At 42.5% G+C, this 20,742-nt stretch overlaps 1 protein-coding gene across 8 annotated transcripts; it reads left to right on the forward strand.

The window, feature by feature from the left end:
- Positions 1-23: 23 nt before the first annotated feature.
- On the forward strand, positions 24-20,722 carry TRPV1 (transient receptor potential cation channel subfamily V member 1). Of its 8 annotated transcripts, none has more exons than XM_027660218.1 (19): positions 24-551; positions 2,880-3,071; positions 5,253-5,559; positions 6,115-6,281; positions 6,580-6,732; positions 7,083-7,223; positions 7,665-7,963; positions 8,532-8,708; positions 8,891-9,106; positions 9,365-9,460; positions 10,062-10,132; positions 10,587-10,752; positions 11,487-11,553; positions 11,976-12,292; positions 12,878-13,005; positions 13,258-13,373; positions 13,930-14,086; positions 14,810-14,952; positions 20,259-20,722. In XM_027660218.1, exons 3-18 carry the CDS (start codon positions 5,267-5,269, stop codon positions 14,910-14,912), a joined length of 2,667 nt encoding a protein of 888 aa, XP_027516019.1. In that variant the 5' UTR covers positions 24-551; positions 2,880-3,071; positions 5,253-5,266; the 3' UTR covers positions 14,913-14,952; positions 20,259-20,722. The 8 variants fall into 8 exon arrangements, 6 of the variants coding, with proteins under 6 accessions (XP_027516019.1, XP_027516018.1, XP_027516023.1 ...); XM_027660217.1 differs by lacking the exon at positions 24-551 and adding an exon at positions 1,651-1,999; XM_027660219.1 differs by lacking the exon at positions 24-551 and having other exon boundaries at positions 2,045-3,071; positions 8,942-9,106.
- Positions 20,723-20,742: the final 20 nt, after the last annotated feature.

Here is a 20,742-nt window from a genome sequence, read left to right on the forward strand (position 1 = left end):
CTTAATGTCCACTTCTTCTGGATCTGCACATTTCGGTGCTCTGTCATTCCCATTTGTGAAATGAGCAGTAATTACCACATTACATTTGTCTGAGTGACTGGGAGAGATCCATTAACTTCCTGCATAAAATGATACTTCATACAAGGCTCATTTTCCTGGTAGGAATATGTTTGAAGGACTAGGAGAGAAGAGCAGCTGTAACTTAGTCTGATGCTTTCATTAGAGACTTCTTGTCCTTAAGCTGTCTCACAATATACAGACAGGCAGCAGACCAGGGTGTCAGCCTTGTTTGGGGGGATTTGGTGGCTCCTGCTCGGAACAAATCCCAGTTTTCATGGATTGCATGTTGTCCCTGTAAAAGATGGAATGATACCTTGGCTTGAACATCGACAGAATAGTGAAAATAAAACATGGAGGGTTGTTTCTATTCTATTTTTTTCTACTCTATTTGGGTGCAGTGGACTGAGGTCAAAGGCATGACTAGGCTGTTACCATGACTGGAGATGCCTGGAGTGCAGGGATTATGGCCAAGTGGAAAATGCATTTATAGGGTGAGAAGTAATTCTTTTCTTTATTTGACATATATAATTATGTTTGAGTTTTGGATCAGGGCCTCTCTGAAACAGTCAGAATTGTGATAAACTGGAGGAGCTATGTTACTGTGTTTGATCTGAAGGTGTTTCTGATTCTGCCCTTCCTGTATTGTGTCAAATTAAGCATTAATCAATTAGCTAGACTAATCTGTTTTTAATGTTGGGTATTGCTCATGTGCATTCCCTTAAAATTTCCATGGTTTTGTCCCCTGTATTATGCTCTTAGACTTTATTTCTTCCCTTACTCTTTATTTTAATGTGAAAACATTTTCTAGTTTCAGACTAAACCAAGATACATGTACACTTCTTTTGCTCAAATGACCTGGGGAAGCAAGGAAGGTGTTTCATGTTATCCAGATACAGTTCCATTACTAGGCAACAGATGTTTCCACTGAAATATGGACATAGATTCCTATCTTGCTTATTAGCAACATCAGGACTGACATTTTTATAGTGAAAAAGCTGTGCTGAGTTCTGAGATCTTAACTACAGAGATGCTGAATTTCCAACTCCCTCCACCCTCTCTGTGTGCATCTGTTCCATGTCGTGTTTAGGGAATTGCTGGCATATGAAGGAATTACAGAGAAAATGTAGACTAGATTAAAGAAAAGCCTTAACTTGTTATATGTTGTTTTCTCTCTTACATTAGTATAAATTATTTTTGCATCAGCATATCTGCTTTCATTTTTATTGAATAACTGGAAAGAGCTGATAATACTGTTCCAGTGCCCTGTTACCCATGAGATCAAGTGGCATTTACTTCCAGGAGCTGGTAAATCATGGCCTGGTTTGAGGTTCTATTAGCAAAGGCAAGGCTGTCTCTGAGCTGCAGGCCAGCCCTGGATACATCTTTAGGATCTCTGGCACATCTGCTGATGGTTTTCCATTTGCAGTGATGGAAAGGGCTCTTAGTGGGTAAAATCCCTCTCAAGCACAGAAGTTGCACAAAGCCTTTGCAGCATGTTGGAGGCAGGCCCAAGGAAAAGGAATAAATTCCTTCTTGCTTATTACTGGCTTGTTTTGACAAGCATTCACATCTCCTAAAAACAAGGTCCAACAACTATTGCAAAAAGCAATGGAGAAGAAGATAACATCTTCCCAGGAAACACAAGCCAAGGAGCTACTAAAGGAGGCATCAGGAAGCAGCAGAAAGCTCCCAAAGTACATCCATCGAAGCACAGTGAGACTGAAAGGAGCTGATGCCTGGAATGGGAGAAGAGGGAGAAGGAACATTTAGCAAAAGGCAGCAGCAAGAAGCCAGAGACTGAATAAGGGAGATCCTCCACTGCTCCATGGAGTTTTCCTGCTGAGTCCCTGCTTTGGAAATGGGGAAGGAGTTAATTGTAATGTTGAGTGAGAGGCTTTGCTCAGCAGAGCTCCAGGAGCAGCAGCTGAGGACCTGCCTCGTTGGTAATCTGTACTTATACATTAATAAATAGGCTTGTTACTCCATTTGATACAATGCCATAGGGTGTTCTAAGGAGCATAATTAGTTTGCTGTTAAATAGGCAAATGTATAATTCTTTTATACATCTATGGATAGGCAGATAGATGGCAAGACTAGAAAGACAGCTGCCTTTTGCAAAACGTAGCACAGATAATTTCATTAAATAATTTCATAATCTACTCAAAACCTCAGGAGGCTTGGGGATTGCTCCCAGCCTGTCAGCCCAGCCTCTGGAAAAACTCTTTCTCTAGACTAGTTTTTGTCAGAAAGATTGTATGTAAATTATATATTTAACAATATTTGACACAGTTCTTTATTTTTAAGGATGTTAGATCCATCCTGGATTAGATATTTTTCCTAATTACATTAATATTTAGAAGCTGACTGTTACCTATATAATTGAAATAAAACCTAGTAGGGATGTGGAACAATGGAAAGGCTTTAGGACTTTCTGTCATTGGTTCTTGCTCAGCTCTGTTCTGTATCAGCTTATCTTTAAAATAATTATCTCTGAATTAGCCACTCAAGAAAGATGTCCAGAAAGATGACTGTGGCACATTTTACAAATTTCTGGAAATTGAAATGAAACTGTGACTCACAGAAACAATTGTTGTCTGATGGTTTGGGTGTTTTTTTGCAAAGTTGAGTGTATTTACGAAGAGGAAATCTGGAGAAGAATATCCATTACTAAATGCAATTAAAGGGGAGGAAAAAACAACAGCAACTCACTGCAGTTCTTGTAAAGAGCTCTGCTAAGCCTCTGGGAATCGAAGCCACTGATGCTTCTGGTTCCAGAATTGTTCTTAATTATCTTATTGCTCTATTCTCTGTTCTTCTAGTGAACTTCCCTTGATTCTAAAAATCAGCACATGCCACACTTTTGCAGACAAATGAAGTGGAGAAGCAAACTCTGAGGGCTTCTCAATCCAGGCACCCTGGAGGAGGAATATCTGGCACCAAATTCCTGTAGATCAGTGGGTGCCTACTGAGACTGGACTATTTTTTGGAAGACAGGATTTTTGTCAGTATTTGTAAGTTCTGCATGTATATTTGCTGTTAGTTGTTTTTAAACTCTATTATTTATTATAAGTTGTGATGTGGCAAGGCATTGTATCAGAAATATTTCCTTATCTCATTTATTGTGTCAAATTTCAATGTATAAGGGTTTCAGAGAGTTCAAGTAGTTTATGTGTTTAGTAGAATAGATAATATTTTTTTAAAGATTCCTTCCACATAATTGTGAAGCTTATTCTTATTCCCTTGCAAATTCATACTCGTGAGGAAATGCAGCTTTGTCTTCCTTATCAAATATATTTTCAACAGGGTTTAGAAAGGAAAGCACATATAATGACTAGAGCAGGTTTGAGCAATTGCCAGGGAGACAGGATTGAGCCTATTCTGCACATTTTAACATTACATTTATTCTGTGGGAAATAAGTGATTGTATTTTCCGTGGCCATCTCGCTGATGTTTTTGGCTCAATCCACATTAATTTAAATAAGAGAAAAAATTAAAATTATACATGACTGTATTCCCACTGTATATTTTTCTATTTTTTTTATAGAACTGGTTTTATTCCTTTTCTACTGAAATAGTTGTTCTACTGTAATTTTAGTATCCTATTCCAAATGGAAATATTTTGATTTCTTATTTATAGAACAGTTAAGTTAATAAGTTATTATGTTATTCTTTCTGAGTGATTCTAAAGACACAAAGAACTTGAAAGGTGAGTGAATTAAATTGCAGTTATTAGTATTTTGTCCATATGATGCTGGTTTGCTTCCAGTAACACTAAATGTGCAAGTTTGGAATTGATGTTTTCTTTACATGGAAAATACAAATGCCTGACCAAAGTTTCTTTCCTGTCTTGCTTGCACAGAAAAAGGTAAGTGACCCTTGATGTAAATATGAAGTATTCCCATAGAACTGAAAATCCAGCTAAATGTACAGTGTGGGTTTGCAGGCAAGCCTCAGAATATTCTTGTGAAGAGAAACAACCTTGAAGCGTGTTTATGATGTTGTTTTCACACTGAATTTACATTACTGACCACTGTAATGTGGTTTATAATGTAAGGCTTTTTAAAGATTTTGTGACATTCCTGTGCTCGAAGCTGTAGGATTTCCAAGCAATGTAGGATTTCAGAGAATGTTTCTAAGCCAGCAGTGCAGCAGTTCGAGTATGATGTATTCCTGTCTCCACTGCTGGAGTTCTAGAACATTTTGAATTCAGTGGCATGAAGATAGCATTTGTCTGATTAAAACAGTTTGATAAGAAACCAAAAAAAAAAAAAAAAGAAGGCATCCTGCTCTACTTTCAGTGGAGTGTCTTATCTGTGAGGGAGGGGAGGCCCTGGCACAGGTTCCCCAGAGAAGCTGTGGCTGCCCCATCCCTGGAGGTGTTCAAGGCCACGTTGGACAGGGCTTGGAGCAACCTGGGATAGTGGAAGGTGTCCCTGCCCATGGCAGAGGGGTTGGAATGAGATGATCTTTAAGGTCCCTTCCCACCCAGACCATTCTGTGGTTCTGTCTTTGTTAACTTGTGTCAAGTTCTTTGTGGTTGTAAATCAGACAGGATCAGACGTGTGGTCTTACAGGCATCTCTTATCTGTGGTAACCTTTCCCTTTCTGTTTCTGTGTCTCATGTTTGAGGTGACACTCCTCTCTTGAGAATCACAAGCTCCAATTTTCATCAAGCACTGTTATAATTCTGGCAAAGCCGTTTCCTGTGTGCAGGAAGCCCTCTGTGCTCAGCATCCCAGACATACCGTGGTGGCACAAACAGGCTGTTTTCACATGCCTGATATAATCATGAGAATAAATTGTGGCACAAACCAGTTAGAAAGTAGAGAAGAAAAGTAGAGATTGTTGAGGCTTGAGATTATATGGGTTTTACCAATGACTGGAGGAGGATGAAGCCCTAGTTTTAAGTAGGAGTCAGCTCTGCAGTGGGATGGCTGGCAAGCTCTGGGATGCTGTCGCTTGTTTTGTCCATTCTGGAATGGGTAAGGGCAGTGGGGACAGGAACAACATGGAGGTAATGACCTACTAAACTGTTCCAACTCTGTGCACAGTGAATCTGTGTCCATCTGCCTCATTGCTGGGATGAGAGCAACCAATCCACTCCCTGCTGTTCATGGAGAGTGGTCTGAGGCAAAAGGGAACTTGTGGCCCTGTAAAATGCTGACTTGAGGTGTTTGTGTCCTTCCTCACAGACTGCCTGCTCATCATGTCTTCAATTCTTGGGAAGATGAAGAAATTTGGCAGTTTTGACATGGAGGAATCTGAAGTGGCAGATGAACACACAGAAGGGGAGGACTCTACATCTGAGAACTCCCAGGGCCCACCCAGCACCAGGGCACAGCCACCCAAAAGCAACATCTTTGCAAGGCGTGGGCGGTTTGTGATGGGGGATAGTGACAAGGACATGGCTCCCATGGACTCCTTTTACCAGATGGATCACCTGGTGGCACCTTCTGTCATCAAATTTAATGTCAATTTGGAGAGGGGGAAACTTCACAAGTAAGTTTGCCCCTTCACAAGACCTGGTTGTAAGGAATAGTTTGACAACTGCAGACCATGGCTCTTAGAGCACTGTTTGTTCTCTCCACATGAGCACGACTGGTTTTTTCAGTTTCATTATTTTCTCTGCCAAAATAAGGAGTGTTGCAACTGAAAGGGGCAATGGCTGTTTTGGCATCCCTGAAAATTCAGAGAATCCGTGGATATTTTGCCCAAAATTAGCAGTAGGCCTTAATTGACTGTTCAGTGAATGGACATCACTCAGAATGCGAACAAGGGATTGCCTGGCTCCAGGCCTGCAGTTTCACTGCCATACTTGAGTGCCTCTTCTGAGTCTTGTTGTCAGCTTTTCAGCAAGTGATACACAATTTTATCAGAACAATTGCTTGCAGGCTTTGTTGATCTTGTAGTCTTTGCAGATCCGTCTATTCTAACCTGTGCTTACTACTTCACACAAGCAAATGAAAAATAGTATTCTGCTAGTTTTATAAAAAGTCTTTTAAATCTCTGACTTATAGTATCTGACTTTTAGTAACTGAAATGTACCCTTGTTAGGCTCCTGTCTGCAGATTCCATCACAGGCTGCTCAGAAAAAGCTTTCAAGTTTTACGATCGCAGAAGGATCTTTGATGCTGTAGCCCGAGGCAACACAAAGGACCTGAGTGACCTGCTACTCTACCTTAATAGAACCTTCAAGCACCTCACAGATGAGGAGTTCAAAGGTACCCTTTAGTGGCACATACCTTCATTTGCCCTCTTCTTCTTCCAGTAGTGCTCCTGAGATGAAAACAAAAAAAAGATAATTATGTTATGTGACTGCAGGAGGTCCTTTAATAGCCACTACTGCCCTATTGATTGGGCAACCCATTGATTGTAAGGTTACAGGAGCTGAAATTTTTTGTGAAAAGCCTAAATGAGTTTCCTTGTCTTTTGAAAAGCACCTCATTAATTCCTGCTTGCCTGGGTATAGATGGTGGGTCTGTAATAACTTCAATACACCTTTAATGTTTTGTGTTATAGAGCCTGAAACTGGGAAAACCTGTTTACTGAAAGCCATGCTGAACCTGCACGATGGGAAAAATGATACCATTCCCTTGCTGCTGGATATTGCAAGGAAAACTGGAACTCTGAAAGAGTTTGTTAATGCAGAATATACTGACAACTACTACAAGGGTAAGAGAAATGGCTGCTCCAGGGAATCCTCATGGTGCTAAGACTGAGTCTCCTGCATGAGGCCTTATGCCTGCCCAAAGTTCCAGTGTGTGATTAACAATCTGTGCATTTGTGCTGGGAGTGTGTTCTGTGCAATATTCTGCCGTTTTTGATATACAGTGATTTAATAGCAAGTTCAGGGAATGTCCATTTGCTGTTTGTGTGGGTTTTTTTCTGTTCAGTTCTAGAACTTTTTAACCTGCAAAGCTCTCAGTTCCACCATCTGACATGGAGCTGAGTGAATTGCAGTGCTGAAAGCTCTCAGTGTGTACTAAGTGCTAAAGATTTCTGTCTGATGGGTGTCTCTGTAGGCCAGACTGCTCTTCACATTGCCATCGAGAGAAGGAACATGTACCTGGTGAAGCTCTTGGTCCAGAATGGAGCAGATGTTCATGCACGAGCCTGTGGGGAGTTCTTCAGGAAAATCAAAGGGAAATCTGGCTTTTATTTTGGTAGGAGTGAGCTCAGTATGGACTTTATTGATTGAGTTATCCTAGCATCACCCCAAGTGCAAGCTGTTAAATAATCCTGTTTATGTGGGACTGGAGGCTCAGATGCCAGATGGGTTGTTCCACCATCAGGACAAATATTTACTCCTGAGCTCATAAACTGAGCTTGTAAACAAACACAGTTGGTAGTTGATGGCGTTCAGTGTGAGCTTGGTGTTCTCTGAACACTGTATCCTTTGAAAGGTTGGACTTTCTGCTCCTGTCCTGTCAGTGCTTTTTTTAAGCAGCTGTTTCTGTCATGCAGTTAAAACCAAAGAAAATCTGATTCTAACAGCTATCACAAGAATTGGTGCTGTGTCAGAGGAATCCACCTCTTCTTAGTGCAAGATGAAAACAACATGAACTTCATATTTTCTGACCACTCCTTCCCTTTGCTTCCTGTAGGGGAGCTGCCCTTGTCCCTGGCTGCCTGCACCAACCAGCTCTGCATTGTGAAATTCCTGCTGGAGAATCCCTACCAGGCAGCTGACATTGCTGCTGAGGACTCCATGGGCAACATGGTCCTGCACACCCTGGTGGAGATTGCAGATAACACTAAGGATAACACCAAGTTTGTAACCAAGATGTACAATAACATATTGATCCTTGGTGCCAAAATTAATCCAATCCTGAAGCTGGAAGAGCTCACCAACAAGAAAGGGCTGACTCCATTAACCCTGGCAGCCAAAACAGGGAAGATAGGGGTAGGTGAGACAAGGTGTTTAACTGTCCTGTTATTGTATCAAGTTATAGAGAGCACATGTAAAACATTTATGCAAGATGAGGTTTGTAACTTTATTATTGGGGCCTTTTAGTTAATAGAAACTGAGGCTGCAGTTTAACATGCAAACCTGCAGAGCCCTTAAAGGCCATGAAATGTGTGTGTGTGTATGTGCCCAGCTGGTGTTATTCATACACCCCTGGCAGCCCAAGAGGAAACCACTGGAGCCCTTGTACTTTTGACTGCTGATATAACTCATCTTCTGGCAGTCCCCATTCAAAGTGACTGTGTGCTCAGAGAGGTGTAACACACACCTCTGCTTTTCTCTTGCAGTTTTGAAACAGATAATGCCACGCTGTAAGAGGTATTTATATTTCTCATCTCCCAGCATCCAGTAAGAAAATTAATTGTGTTTCCTTGAGAATGCAGTGCTCCAGTGGTTTGGCCTCAGCTCAGTTAAACTAGGGAGAAATTACCCATCCTTTCATGTGGAGATGGACAAGAAGTCCATTAGCACTGACATGTTGGTTGTATTGTTCTTTTGCAATTAGATTTTCGCTTACATCCTCAGACGAGAGATCAAAGATCCCGAGTGCAGACACCTGTCCAGGAAGTTCACTGAATGGGCATATGGACCTGTCCACTCCTCTCTTTATGACCTGTCCTGTATAGACACATGTGAGAAAAATTCAGTGCTGGAGATTCTTGCCTACAGCAGTGAGACACCAGTGAGTATTGCACCTCCTTTGCATTTTATTCCCAGGCTGGGGGACTGCTGGGGAAGAGCTTCATGTTCCACACAGTGCACCTTCTGCCTCCTTTCCATAAAAGAACAATCTCCCCTCCTGAGTTTAAGGGAACGAGAGGGAACATTTGCTGAAGATGAATATAATTTGTTTTTCTTTCAAAGTCTGGTACATACTGGTCCCAGCAAGACTCTCCTCTTTCTCCTTCTGCTCAGAACCGGCACGAGATGCTGCTGGTGGAGCCCCTTAACAGGCTCCTGCAAGACAAGTGGGACCGGTTTGTCAAACACTTGTTTTACTTCAACTTCTTTGTCTATACCTTGCACATCAGCATCCTCACTGCAGCTGCTTACTACAGACCTGTACAGAAGGACCAAAAGGTATGTCACTGGCATGTGTCAGGGGAGCCACCCAGTGCATGACACCCCAGATCTGCCTCCCATTTCAATGCGTGCTCCTAACATCAGAAATTTCCTGAAGGGAGGAGGGAGATTTTGACCCTGCTTGATTCCCAGTCTTGCTGCAGCACATTCAGAAACTTAACCTGTTGCCCCCCACAATGTAGTTGCTTTAGGCTGCTGGCAAGGCCAGGTCTTTCCTGTCTCCAGTTCTGCTGAACATCTTCCTGTCTTATACAGCCTCCCTTCACCTTTGGTTACACCACTGGGGAGTATTTTCGAGTGACTGGAGAGATCCTGAGCGTTCTGGGAGGCCTCTATTTTTTTTTCAGAGGGGTAAGATATTTGAAATTTTCCCTTTTGCTGTTTGGGTAGATGTAGGAGAGAGTCAAACAGACTTTTCCTATTCATTAGCATTGGCTGCTAAAACGATCCATGTTTTAGTCAAGAGCGACAGATCTTTTTCTTAGGCCTGATTAGGAGTTCTCACTTTACTAATGAGCTAAGATATATTTTTATCTATTTATAAAAAAAGGTTCTCCTTAGAAGGCAACGAGCATCTTGGCAATTAGCCTTGCCAAAGCTTAAGGGTGGGGTATTGCAAACAGCCAGCCCTCCACTAAAGGTTACCTGGCTTAGCCTAAAGTCCCCCAGCTTCCCTTTGGCAGCCGATGGAAAGGGTGCAGTGAATCCCAGGTCCTCGAACAGTGACTGAATAGGTTGTTGTCTTCAAAAGAGACACCAGATGTGAGAGAATTCAAGTGTTGCTGGAAGAATCCTCCTGAGATATTGTGCCAGTGCTGTTTTCCAGCTGTTCTTGTGATTTTAATAGGTACCAGCTCCTTGGTACAGGGCTCAGGGCTCAGTTGATGTATTCACAGGTGATAGTTAATTCCTTCTTGATGCAAACCTGGTCTTGGTTCCCTTTTCTTTCCAGATACAATATTTCGTGCAGAGGCGCCCGTCACTCAAGACGCTGATCATTGATGGCTACAGTGAGGTTCTTTTGTAAGCTCCAATATCTTTGGTTGCATCTCAGCCAGAAACAGATGAGTGTGTGAGATCTGTAGTTCTGGCTGAAGCCACCTGTAATAGGTAGATGCTTTGCTATAATTTCCTGGGTCTTTACAACAGAGTAGCCAGTGGATATCACTGAACAGATGGGTCTGGGGCAGTGACCTCCTTTGGAGGTAAGGCAAATTAAGTGTCTAGATGTTCAGTGACTGTCATGCAGGAGAGTTAGGAATAGATCTCCAAGCTGGACTTACACACTGAATGTGCAGAAATCCTCCCACTGCTAAAGGGAGCTTTGCCTCTGAATGTTTAGGTCCTTTCTCTTCCCAACTGGAGTGCACTAAACAGGGGGAATCCCTCATTCTGCTGTACACCCCATGGGGCTCCTCTGTTCCCACCACCTGTGGCCAGCTCAGCCCTCTGCATTCAGACCATGCTTGTCTTTCAGCTTTGTTCACTCCTTGCTCCTCCTGAGCTCTGTGGTGCTGTACTTCTGTGGCCAGGAACTCTACGTGGCTTCCATGGTGTTCTCCTTGGCACTGGGCTGGGCCAACATGCTCTACTACACCCGGGGCTTCCAGCAGATGGGCATTTACTCTGTCATGATTGCCAAGGTCAGTGCAGGGAGCAGGTGTGCCCAGAGTGGGACACTGCTGCCAACAGCCCCATTTCCAGGAGACATGTTGCCATATCTGCCTCCATGATGCCACTGGGAAAGCTCATAACACTCTGCTAAACTTTGCTGTTGTCTACTGATAAAATTTAAGTGATGTAGAAAAACCCCCTGCTCCTCATCCATACATTTTATAGCAGCCTTGATATGATGATGATGATTTTTATTACCTGCCATGCTTCAAAATAACTATGATTGGACAAGCATGGATGAAAGGAGACTGAGAACAGTGCAGACTGCTCTGGTGTGAAATGGCCCAGCTTTCTACCAGCTGGAAATTTCTTTAGGCATAGTTCAAATGTGACCAAACAGAGCAATTAACTAAGAGACTGGCTAATTAACTAGCTGGCTAATAAACCTCTCTGTATGGTGTAGACAGCCAGTCCAAGAGGGGAAGAAAGCTTCAACTGTCTTAATGTGGTTTATACTCGCAAAGAGGAAACTATTTGACAGGCATATGTGTTGCATATGTGTGTAAACTGTTGCATGAATAACAGAGAAAAATGTTTTCTGTATTAAAGTTTATCATCTCAGCAGGATAAACAACAGTTTAATGCATGAACAGCCAGTTCATGCAAATGCCTTCTTGAGCTGAAGCAGGATTTTCTACCCATTTTTGGTGCAGTTTATATTCAAGTTTTAGCAATATAAAAATACTCTGTTTTCATGTTGCAGATGATCCTTAGAGATCTGTGTCGCTTCATGTTTGTCTATCTAGTGTTCCTCTTGGGATTTTCTACAGGTAATTTTCTGATTGGAGTTACTTTGTGTTACTTTAGAGAGTCTTGGAAAATGTTATTTTTCAAGTTGCTTAGACTTTTTGTTTCCAACTAAAACCTAAAAAATTAGCCTAATTACAAAAAATATCTCTTCAGAATAACAATTATCTGTAGTAGTTTCATGCAGCTTTTCATCCCTGGGTCTCAAACTGCTTTCCAAAACTGATGGAAAAACATTCAGTCATCCTGTTCTGTGTAGAGAAAGCTGAGGCAACACCTTCTGAGAGGTGTCAGTTAGAGGGAATATTTACAGGGCAATTTCCCTGGAGTCAATGTACCATGAGGATAACATGCTTTACCTTTATATTCGTTTCATTGCTTGCAAAGGAATTATGATCCCAAATTGTATTTTCATCCTGCCTATGTGATTCTTCTTTTGCAACAGCTGTGGTGACTTTAATTGAGGATGACAATGAGGGGCAAGAGACAAATACCTCTGACTATTCCCGCTGCTGCCATGTGAGACGAGGCCGCACGTCCTACAACAGCCTGTATTACACCTGCCTGGAGCTTTTCAAGTTCACTATTGGGATGGGGGACCTGGAGTTCACAGAGAACTACAGGTTCAAGTCTGTCTTTGTCATCCTCTTGGTTCTCTATGTCATCCTCACGTACATCCTCCTGCTCAACATGCTCATTGCGCTGATGGGGGAAACCGTGAACAAAATTGCACAGGAGAGCAAGAGCATCTGGAAGCTCCAGGTATGTTGGTTCTGGGAGGCTGCTATCCAAGAAAGAGGGTGTGGGGAATCATCAGAAATTTCAGAGAGAATCTTTAGGAACCGACATCTTTCTAAATAACAGGTCACTGCTTCTTTCTGATTCCCCTGAACAACTCCTGGAAAAAGTATATTAGTTCCTTTTCCGTGTATATTTGATGTTTTGCCTGAGCAGATGTTCCCAGTGTTCCACAGATGTTCAGAATTTAAGAAAAGAAGTGCTTTTGTAATTAGACAAAATTATTTGGGCTTTTGATGATGGAAAATCCTGATCAGACTATGGAGCCAGGGATTATGCAAGGGGAAAAGCAATCTTTACTAGACTCTCAAAGGCACATCAGTTTTTGTTTGAGGTAAGAAAGGGAACTTCATAGTTCTAATCACAGGGCAGTAATTGAGCATTTTTAATGACATTAACAGACGGTGAGATTTCAGAGGTGGTTGCAGTGACTGCTCTAAGATTATGACAATGATAAATACGGAAGGTTTATAAAATAAAGGCAGTATTCAGGATTTGTATGACTTTGACCAGCAGCCTCTCAGTGCTCTGCTTTCTCTTACCTGGCAGAGAGCCATCACAATCTTGGATATCGAAAACAGCTACTTGAACTGTTTGAAGGGCTCATTCCGGTCCGGGAAGCAAGTCTTGGTGGGGATCACACCTGATGGCCAAGATGATTACAGATGGTGCTTTAGGTAACCCGTTTGTGTGTCAAACGAACAATCTTTTGTAGACAAACAACATTAAGGCATCTGGTGGTAGGAAGCAGAACTTTCCCCCTGGAGCACTCTGAAAAGTAGCTCACTAATACTGTCCACAGTAGTCAGTTTAATCTGATTTTTAGGTCAGATCTGAGGCTTGAGAGGTGGCAGTTTGTGATAAAAACTCATCCTGGAGTTGTCTGGTGATGCTTAGAATAGATATTGGGTTTGTTGTTCTCTCCCCAGGGTTGATGAAGTGAACTGGTCCACATGGAATACGAATCTGGGCATAATCAACGAAGATCCCGGGTACTCTGGGGACCTCAGACGGAATCTCAGTTTCTCTATTAAACCTGGCAGAGGTGAGGGCTTCAGTGACCTAAATCCTAGTATGGGCTACACACTGGGGACAGTAGCACCACGGATTAATTGTTAGAGGGCACTCAGTGTTATGCACTTACTGATAATTCAGTAACTAAGTTTATGTCATTTCCCATCAGCACAAAATGCGAAGGATGAAGTGGGCTCATCACTCACAGCAGTTTGACTCTTGGGAATAAAACCCCCATAGATCTGTCATCCTGAATGAAGATTTTACAAGACAGATAACATGTAAATCCTGAGGAGATGGAGCAGTGTATGATGGCAACCAGATAGCCAGGAGGAGGCTTTTGGAGGCCCCAAGCCCTACAGTTTGGGAGCTCAGCCCCCAGCACAGAAGTATTTAACTGTGCAATCAGTCTCTGCTGTACTTGCCAGCTGAAATATGGAAAACTCATGCAACAGTATGGGCAAGAAAACCACAAAGCCCTTTCTTCCTGCTTCTTTCTTCTTCTTTCATCAGCTTCCTTTTTAAACCACTTGGATATTTTCTGATTCTGTGGAGGGGGGAAAATTAACCATTCCTTTCCTTTGTAGTTTCAGGGAAACACTGGAAAACATTGGTTCCGCTTTTAAGAGATGGAAGCAGGAGAGAAGATACTCACAAGCTACCAGAGGAAGTCAAATTAAAACCTGTTTTGGAACCTTATTATGAGCCAGAAGATTCTGAGGTGTTGAAGGAGTCACTTCCAAAGTCAGTCTAATCTTGCTTTATTTTTAGGAAGAAGTTTCATTCTAGTTGTCTGTGTTGGCCCTGCTGGAAAAAGGCCAGAGGACTTAGGAAGTTACTGTGTGCAAGGATTCACTAAGTATGCTAAATAAAATACTTGTTGTTTAAGCTCATGTCTTCATGGTTATTTTTAGCATAACCTTCTGTCTGCTTTTAGTCTCTTTCTTTTAAGAAGTATTTTTATGAGCTGCCATACACCCTGATTTTGTGGCTTTGTTGCCTCAAAACCCAACCAACCAAACTATTATGACACTGGAGATGGACTCATAAAAGAGCAGTGAAAATCACCATAGATATGTTCCTGTGAGAAAAGTTTCTTGGAAAGCAGATAAATAAATGGGACAGGAAAAGAATACAAAATAATGAATGATCTAGAGATGTTATTCTTTTCTCATAACACAAGAACAAATACACTCTGTGAGATTTTAAAGGTTGAATAGTCAAAACCGATGAAATAAATGTTTCTCTTACACTGTCTGAGTAAACTCCAGAAATTCACAGTTATTTTTACTGAGGCTGAAGGCTTAACAAGATCCCAAATTTGACATTTATTTAGATAACAGATGAACTTTGCACAAAGTAAGAGATAGTGGTGATACAGAATATATGTTTCAAAGGTCAGATGTATAATAATGTACAACAATAATAATCTTGAAATCAGAAAGTTTTTGTTCTTGACTTTGACAGCAACCACAGGGGGAAAGAAATCTGGTGCTGCAAATCCATCTGGCTGGATTTACAAAGAGAATCAGGAAAACTATCTGAGAGAGAAAATAGGCAGATGTTCTAAAACTACAGATGGGAGCTCTGGAAAGAGAGGAGAGTGTAAGGTAAATTGTTTTGCTTTCTTTCCTTGCATCACTAAAGCACTTAAGAGTTCACAGTCTTTACTGCCCATGTCAGTGTGCACATACAAGTATCCTTAAGTCATCAGGGTGTTTGATTGTGGGTTTCAGTCGTTCCTGTGGCTGCATCTGAAGAACAGTTGTGCTCAAGTGCTGCTGTGAAACCAGGCCAGAGCACACCCAGCCTGTGCCAGGGCGAGCCCGTGGTGCTGGGCTGTGACACACCCACTGTGCTCTGGGAACACTCACCTGAGTCACTGCAGTTGGAATATGACACACTGGAGGGGCCCCGTGGAAATCATTGGGAAACCTGGAAATCAAAGCCATGGAAAATGGAGCCAACCTTTGAAACACAGTTTTCATCAATACAGCCTGTAATTTTTCTGCATTTTCAGATACTGAAACATTCTTAAAGAGAAGCAATCAGTGTATTTACACATAGGTTGCCCTTTGCTGCTACAACTGTGAGATGCAGTTTTGGGTTGTGTGCCATCACTTCTCTTTCTGGGGTCAGGGTTTCTCACCCTGTTCCTTTCTCATGGGGCACTACAGCACTATATTTGAACAAAATCTTCAAACATCCAGCTGCTTTATTTGAAATAGTAGCACCATCTAGAGGACTAGTAATTCTTGTTTCTTTGGTTAGCATCATTCAGGACAAATGTAGTTCTATTTTCACAGAGTTTGTAGGGTAGAAGCAGAGAAACTTGCCAAAGGATTTGAAAAAAATGCTTGAAAAAAATCAGAATTTAAACCGGAAATAATCAGAATTTAATGCCTCTGGTGGACAGGGAAACCACAAAGGATGTTTAAAGCAGTGTGTTTAATTCCACACCAATTTCAATATCAAAGGTGTATCTCTAAACACTTGGTAGCAGTCTCTCTAAGTTCCACTAAAGGCTTCGTTATACTCCATGCTAAACATGGCAAGAGACAATCCACATGTAAACCAAGCACAGCCAAATAGGCAAGACAAGCTGAGAGAGTGTAACAATTTATTATTAAAACTATTTAGAATAAATGTAGAAAGGGGCTGACTAGCAAAACATCGTTGATTGTCTCCATGCCTTTGTGTTCCAGGCCAAATTTATGCTTGGAGGGACACCAGGATCATAATATAGCTGGAAAGCATTCAGGAAATTTGTTTTCCCTGGGAGGGATCCATTTCTCATAATTATCAGCCTGAGCAGAGGCCTAATCCATTGCTTAAATTCCACCTTGATTTACAGCTAGTGCCTATACAGAAGGATTGATCAGCTGCCCTGGGTAACCTGAACAGATTATACACCTCTGCCTTCCTGCTCCAACAAAGTTACTAATTGCAGACTTCTTAATAAAAACCAGAAATGCCAGAATTCAGGCTGAAAACATGCATCAGTATAGTGCTGTGGTTAAGAATGTAAATGCCCTATACTTGTGGGATAGGGTGGTGCTGGTGGGGTTTTTGGTTACATTTTTAAAATCCCTTAGTCTTGCCTGGGAAGCAAACAAAATTATCCCATTTCTCCAGAGGGAGTTATTACCAACCTCTCAGAATTTCCAGCTATACCATCCTCAGTTCCTGCAGTGGGCAGAAATTTGTTTCCCACAGATGGGGAAGTAGAGCTTGGCAGTGACTCCAACCCATTGTTGCACACGTTTATTCAGACTCAGCCAGGGCTCTGTTTGCCAGTTTACTTCCTTCATTTTCATTTCACCTCAGCACAGGGAATTACCTTTGGAGATGAAGGTGGGTCTGTTCAGGCAGACAGGGTGGGACGCCTGGAGGGGACACACTTGCTCTGAAGGGACAGACTCTCATGCTGGAGGGCTCCAACTAACCCCAGGGGAAGAGAGGTCACTTGTCAGGAAGTGTTTGTCCTTTAAAAATACCTTTACCAGGACCAGCACCTTTCTGTTCCCACTTGTAAACAGCTACACTGAGGAGGAGAATGGCCTTGTAACAAATTATCTTTACTTGGGTTCTTTTATGGAGGTTTTGCTCAGCTTGGCAGACATATTTTGCAAGATATCTTGCAGAATCTTGAGCCCTTGGGGAGTTCTTTAGTTTGTAGTTTGCATAGTTATTTCCCACTGAGCATGTTTAGAAACAGCACATGGTTCCCATGCTGTTCTTTGGGGCTTGCAGGTGGTAAAAATCTGTCCTCTCACAGTTATTAGTCACATTAATTTGTGTCCACACTAAGTGCTTAATATGAGATGATCAGGTTGAACAACTGTATATAACCACCAGTTCCCAATAACCACATGAGCACAAAAGCCAAAGAAATGAGGGTGTTGATGTGCTCACCTCCTGTCTGTGGGTGACAGCTGTAATTAGCAGTGGCTGCAAATGTGTGTGGGATGGAGACAGCAAGAGAGCTGAGCTGGGCTGCCCTGTGCTGTGAGGTGAGAATGGACTGATGAACCCATGGGAAACCAAAGACATGATCTCAGTATTTACAGCATTGCCATATCTGAGATGCAACTGCTCTTGTCAGCCATGAAAACTGAATGGTTGTGCCTTTCAAACTCCAATGATTTCTGAGTTAGTTAAGAAAAACGTACATTCTGACTGAAGAACTTGGAGCCACATGGCCTGTTCGTGTGCACTTGTGCCCTCTGCCACAGCTGCAGCGGCAGCTGGAGTGTGAATAGCCCTCGTGCTAATTAAGCATTCACGTTAATCACTTCTCAGAGCTGTTTTTAGTGGGGTCCACGGCAGAGCAGGGCCCACAAGAGGGCCCCCAAGCCATATTTAGGGCTGCTGCTGGTCCCTCTGGGGCACCCCAGAACTAACTGGCCCCGGGACAGCCCCTCTCCCTCTGATGCCACTGTCTTGCTCTGCTGTCTCTGATCATATTAATTATGCAGAATTATATTTATTTTTGCTAAATGCCAGCTAATTCTGCCACTCTTCTGAGGCATCTGTATGACACTGGCACATTACTCAGTCCTGCATCTTTGCTGGAGCCCCCAGTACTCAAAAATCCACAAGGTGTGTATGCCCAGCAAGTGCTGCTGTGCTACAAAACACAGGGGATCCTACCAACCCCATGGCTTTAAGGGATAGAGCTAGTGGACTCAGGTTCTGATGCTTCAAGTTTTCAGAATCCCATAAATAGGATTTTTATACAGTGTTTTCCGACAAGCTGTTGTGGTAGATTTTCCAAATTCAGAAAAATTCCCGGTACATTAAAAATGCCCGATATGCTGATGATCAGGCAGTGTCCTGGATGTTTAACACCAGTTTGCACATGTTAGAGAGAATCCTCCTGCAGTGAAAGGTGCTTCTTACATGTCTGCTCCATTAGGCACAGGCATGGATTTACCAGGGCTTGGGAGGAAGGGGTTTTAATTGACGCTGCCAGATGCAGCATAGACATCCTGGGTCTTCTTGATGTGGTTATAGGGCTCTGAAGTGCTTTCCATCACCCACACCATGCACACTGGGATGACTTCTGACTCTGGAATAGTTTCCACAGAGAAAATATGGACCCGATTCCTCCTACATCTGATGCTAATCTTCAAAATACGTGGTGGAGGGCACCTATTTCTCTGGGAAGGAGGAGAAATCAACCAACTGATCTCACTGGATTTCTCTCTTCCTGGCATGTTGGTGATGCTGTGGCTGAGCTACATCACCATTAGTAACACTTCCCGTTTCAGTGTGCAGGGAATGAGTGGGCTCCAGGAGACGCCAACATTTCCAGAATCACGGAGGTTTTCAGACTTCATCATCATCCAGAGCAGGATTTCTCAGTCATGGCTCTAATCAGCCTCTAAAATCAACATTTTAGTCACCTGAATGTTGGTTTGAAAACTCGTGTCCCCTGGAATTGCCGTGTCAGCTGGTGAGAGCAACTCCAGATTACAGGAACTAAAGGAAGTGTCCTACTCACTTGGCCTGTAAGAGCATGTCACTAAGTCTAAGTCATTTCTTTCAAAGCTGACATAGTAGGATTATCCCAGACATTCCTCTTATTCCAGAGGAGAATGCGGATAATGAACCACATAGAGAAGAGGGATCCTGTCCCCAGTTCCTGTGAGTCAGAGGGGGAAAGCCAGGAGTGTTTAATTGGCAAAGAGGAAGACACAAGGAAGAACATGTCCCTCATTACTGGAAAGATACAGGAGAGCTGAGTTTAGGGCTGGAAACAGGTAAAGATTTCTCAAGAGGAGGATTTGCAAGGGCACATGGAAACAGCTATTTCTGAAATAAGCCCTGAATAACTGAAAGTTGAAGCACTGACAAAGAGAGAAGATGATTTGCATAATAAAAGAGGTTTTAATTAGAATAATGGGTTGAAATAGAGACAGGGAAAATGTATCCTGAAAAGATGGTCTTCCTGTGGGGCACATACAGTGTGTGTCTGCCCAAAGAACTCCCTTTGGAATCACGAGAAGTTTCAAATATCAGCCCACAGAAGCAGATAATCCAGTGCCATCCTGATTGCAGGAATGGGGGACCTGCAGGTTTTAGATCTTGTTTTGGGGAAACAAAGTAACTGAGGGTTTATGTCAATTGGTAGATGTTCACCTTCAGTTCTGCTTCCCTTAATTTCCAGAAATAACTTGACAAAAGGTGGAAGGGGCCTGCAGGGATTTAATTTTGTTATAGTTAGTGAGCATCTCATATGCTGCTACAGTGAATGCAAAGTTTGGTTTTCAGTTTAAGATGTGAGAGTGGGTGAATTTTTGTTCCACTCACATTTTTTATGGGTCTAAATGGATTTTTGGAGGGGGAAGGGGAGTGAACTATTCCCCAGATTTAGATGGATGAGACAGATAAAAATATTTTCCTTTTAAAAGAGGAGATTTAATGTTCCTAATCAAATGACTAAACTATTAGTTCAACCCAAAATTATTATGACATGCAAGTTCCTCCCCAGCTGTGGTGATCACCCTCCAAAAACTGCTTGAGTCAAACAGTGGCAGTACAAACTTGAGCAGAAAAATGTAGTGTATAGGTGGGGCCAACGCTTTCTTCACGGTGTGTTCCCTCAGGCATTTTCATGTTGCTTAATTCCCCTGCACTGCTCAGCCTTACCAGAAACTCTGCACCACAACTGAAGATTTACTGAGGGTACAAGCTCAGCTGAAATAGTTGGAGAATGACCATGACCTAGCTGGGAATGTGAGGCTCAGCAGCCAAGAGAAGGTTGAAGGTTGTGCTCTGGGAGGCCTCTCTGAAGTGTGATGTGTCGCACGGGAGACTTGTCTCCCTCCTGGGTGACTGTGAACTGAGAGCCAATGGAAGTAAAAAGTGCCATCTCACGGTCTTAAAACTGGTTTTATTTTTTCCTCCAAAGGTTTCATGCTTGTCTGAGCCTCTCCCAGTGACTGTGGCCCACAGCACCAGCAGCAAGGACACGCTCACAGGACAGGGACAAGAAGCACCCACCACCTCACACATCTGTGGGGTGTGTACAGTGAGGACTGGCAAAGGGCTTTGTAGGTTTGTTCTGTTACTTTTTGCCTTAGGAGTGGCAGGGGACACTTAACAAAAGCACAAATGCAGGAAAAGACACAGGAAAAGAGTTACAGATCTGTTCTCCCCATTGTTTGTTATTATCTTGTGCTTATCTCATGTAACTTAACCAAGACAAGGGATAACTATGACCTGAAGTCAAATAGTGATGCCACTTGCAAAAAGCAGATTTTTACTGCACTTTTTTCAACTTACTCCATATTTAATCTATCCCTGCATAGGGAATTGGCCAGAGGTGTGGGAATTAGAGAGATTCAGGTGGAAGTGATCACACTACCAGGTGGAGAGAGGGTATAATAAGGGAG

Source organism: Corapipo altera, unplaced genomic scaffold (genome assembly GCF_003945725.1).
Source record: "Corapipo altera isolate COAL_440 unplaced genomic scaffold, ASM394572v1 271, whole genome shotgun sequence".
Taxonomy (NCBI): Eukaryota; Metazoa; Chordata; class Aves; order Passeriformes; family Pipridae; genus Corapipo; species Corapipo altera.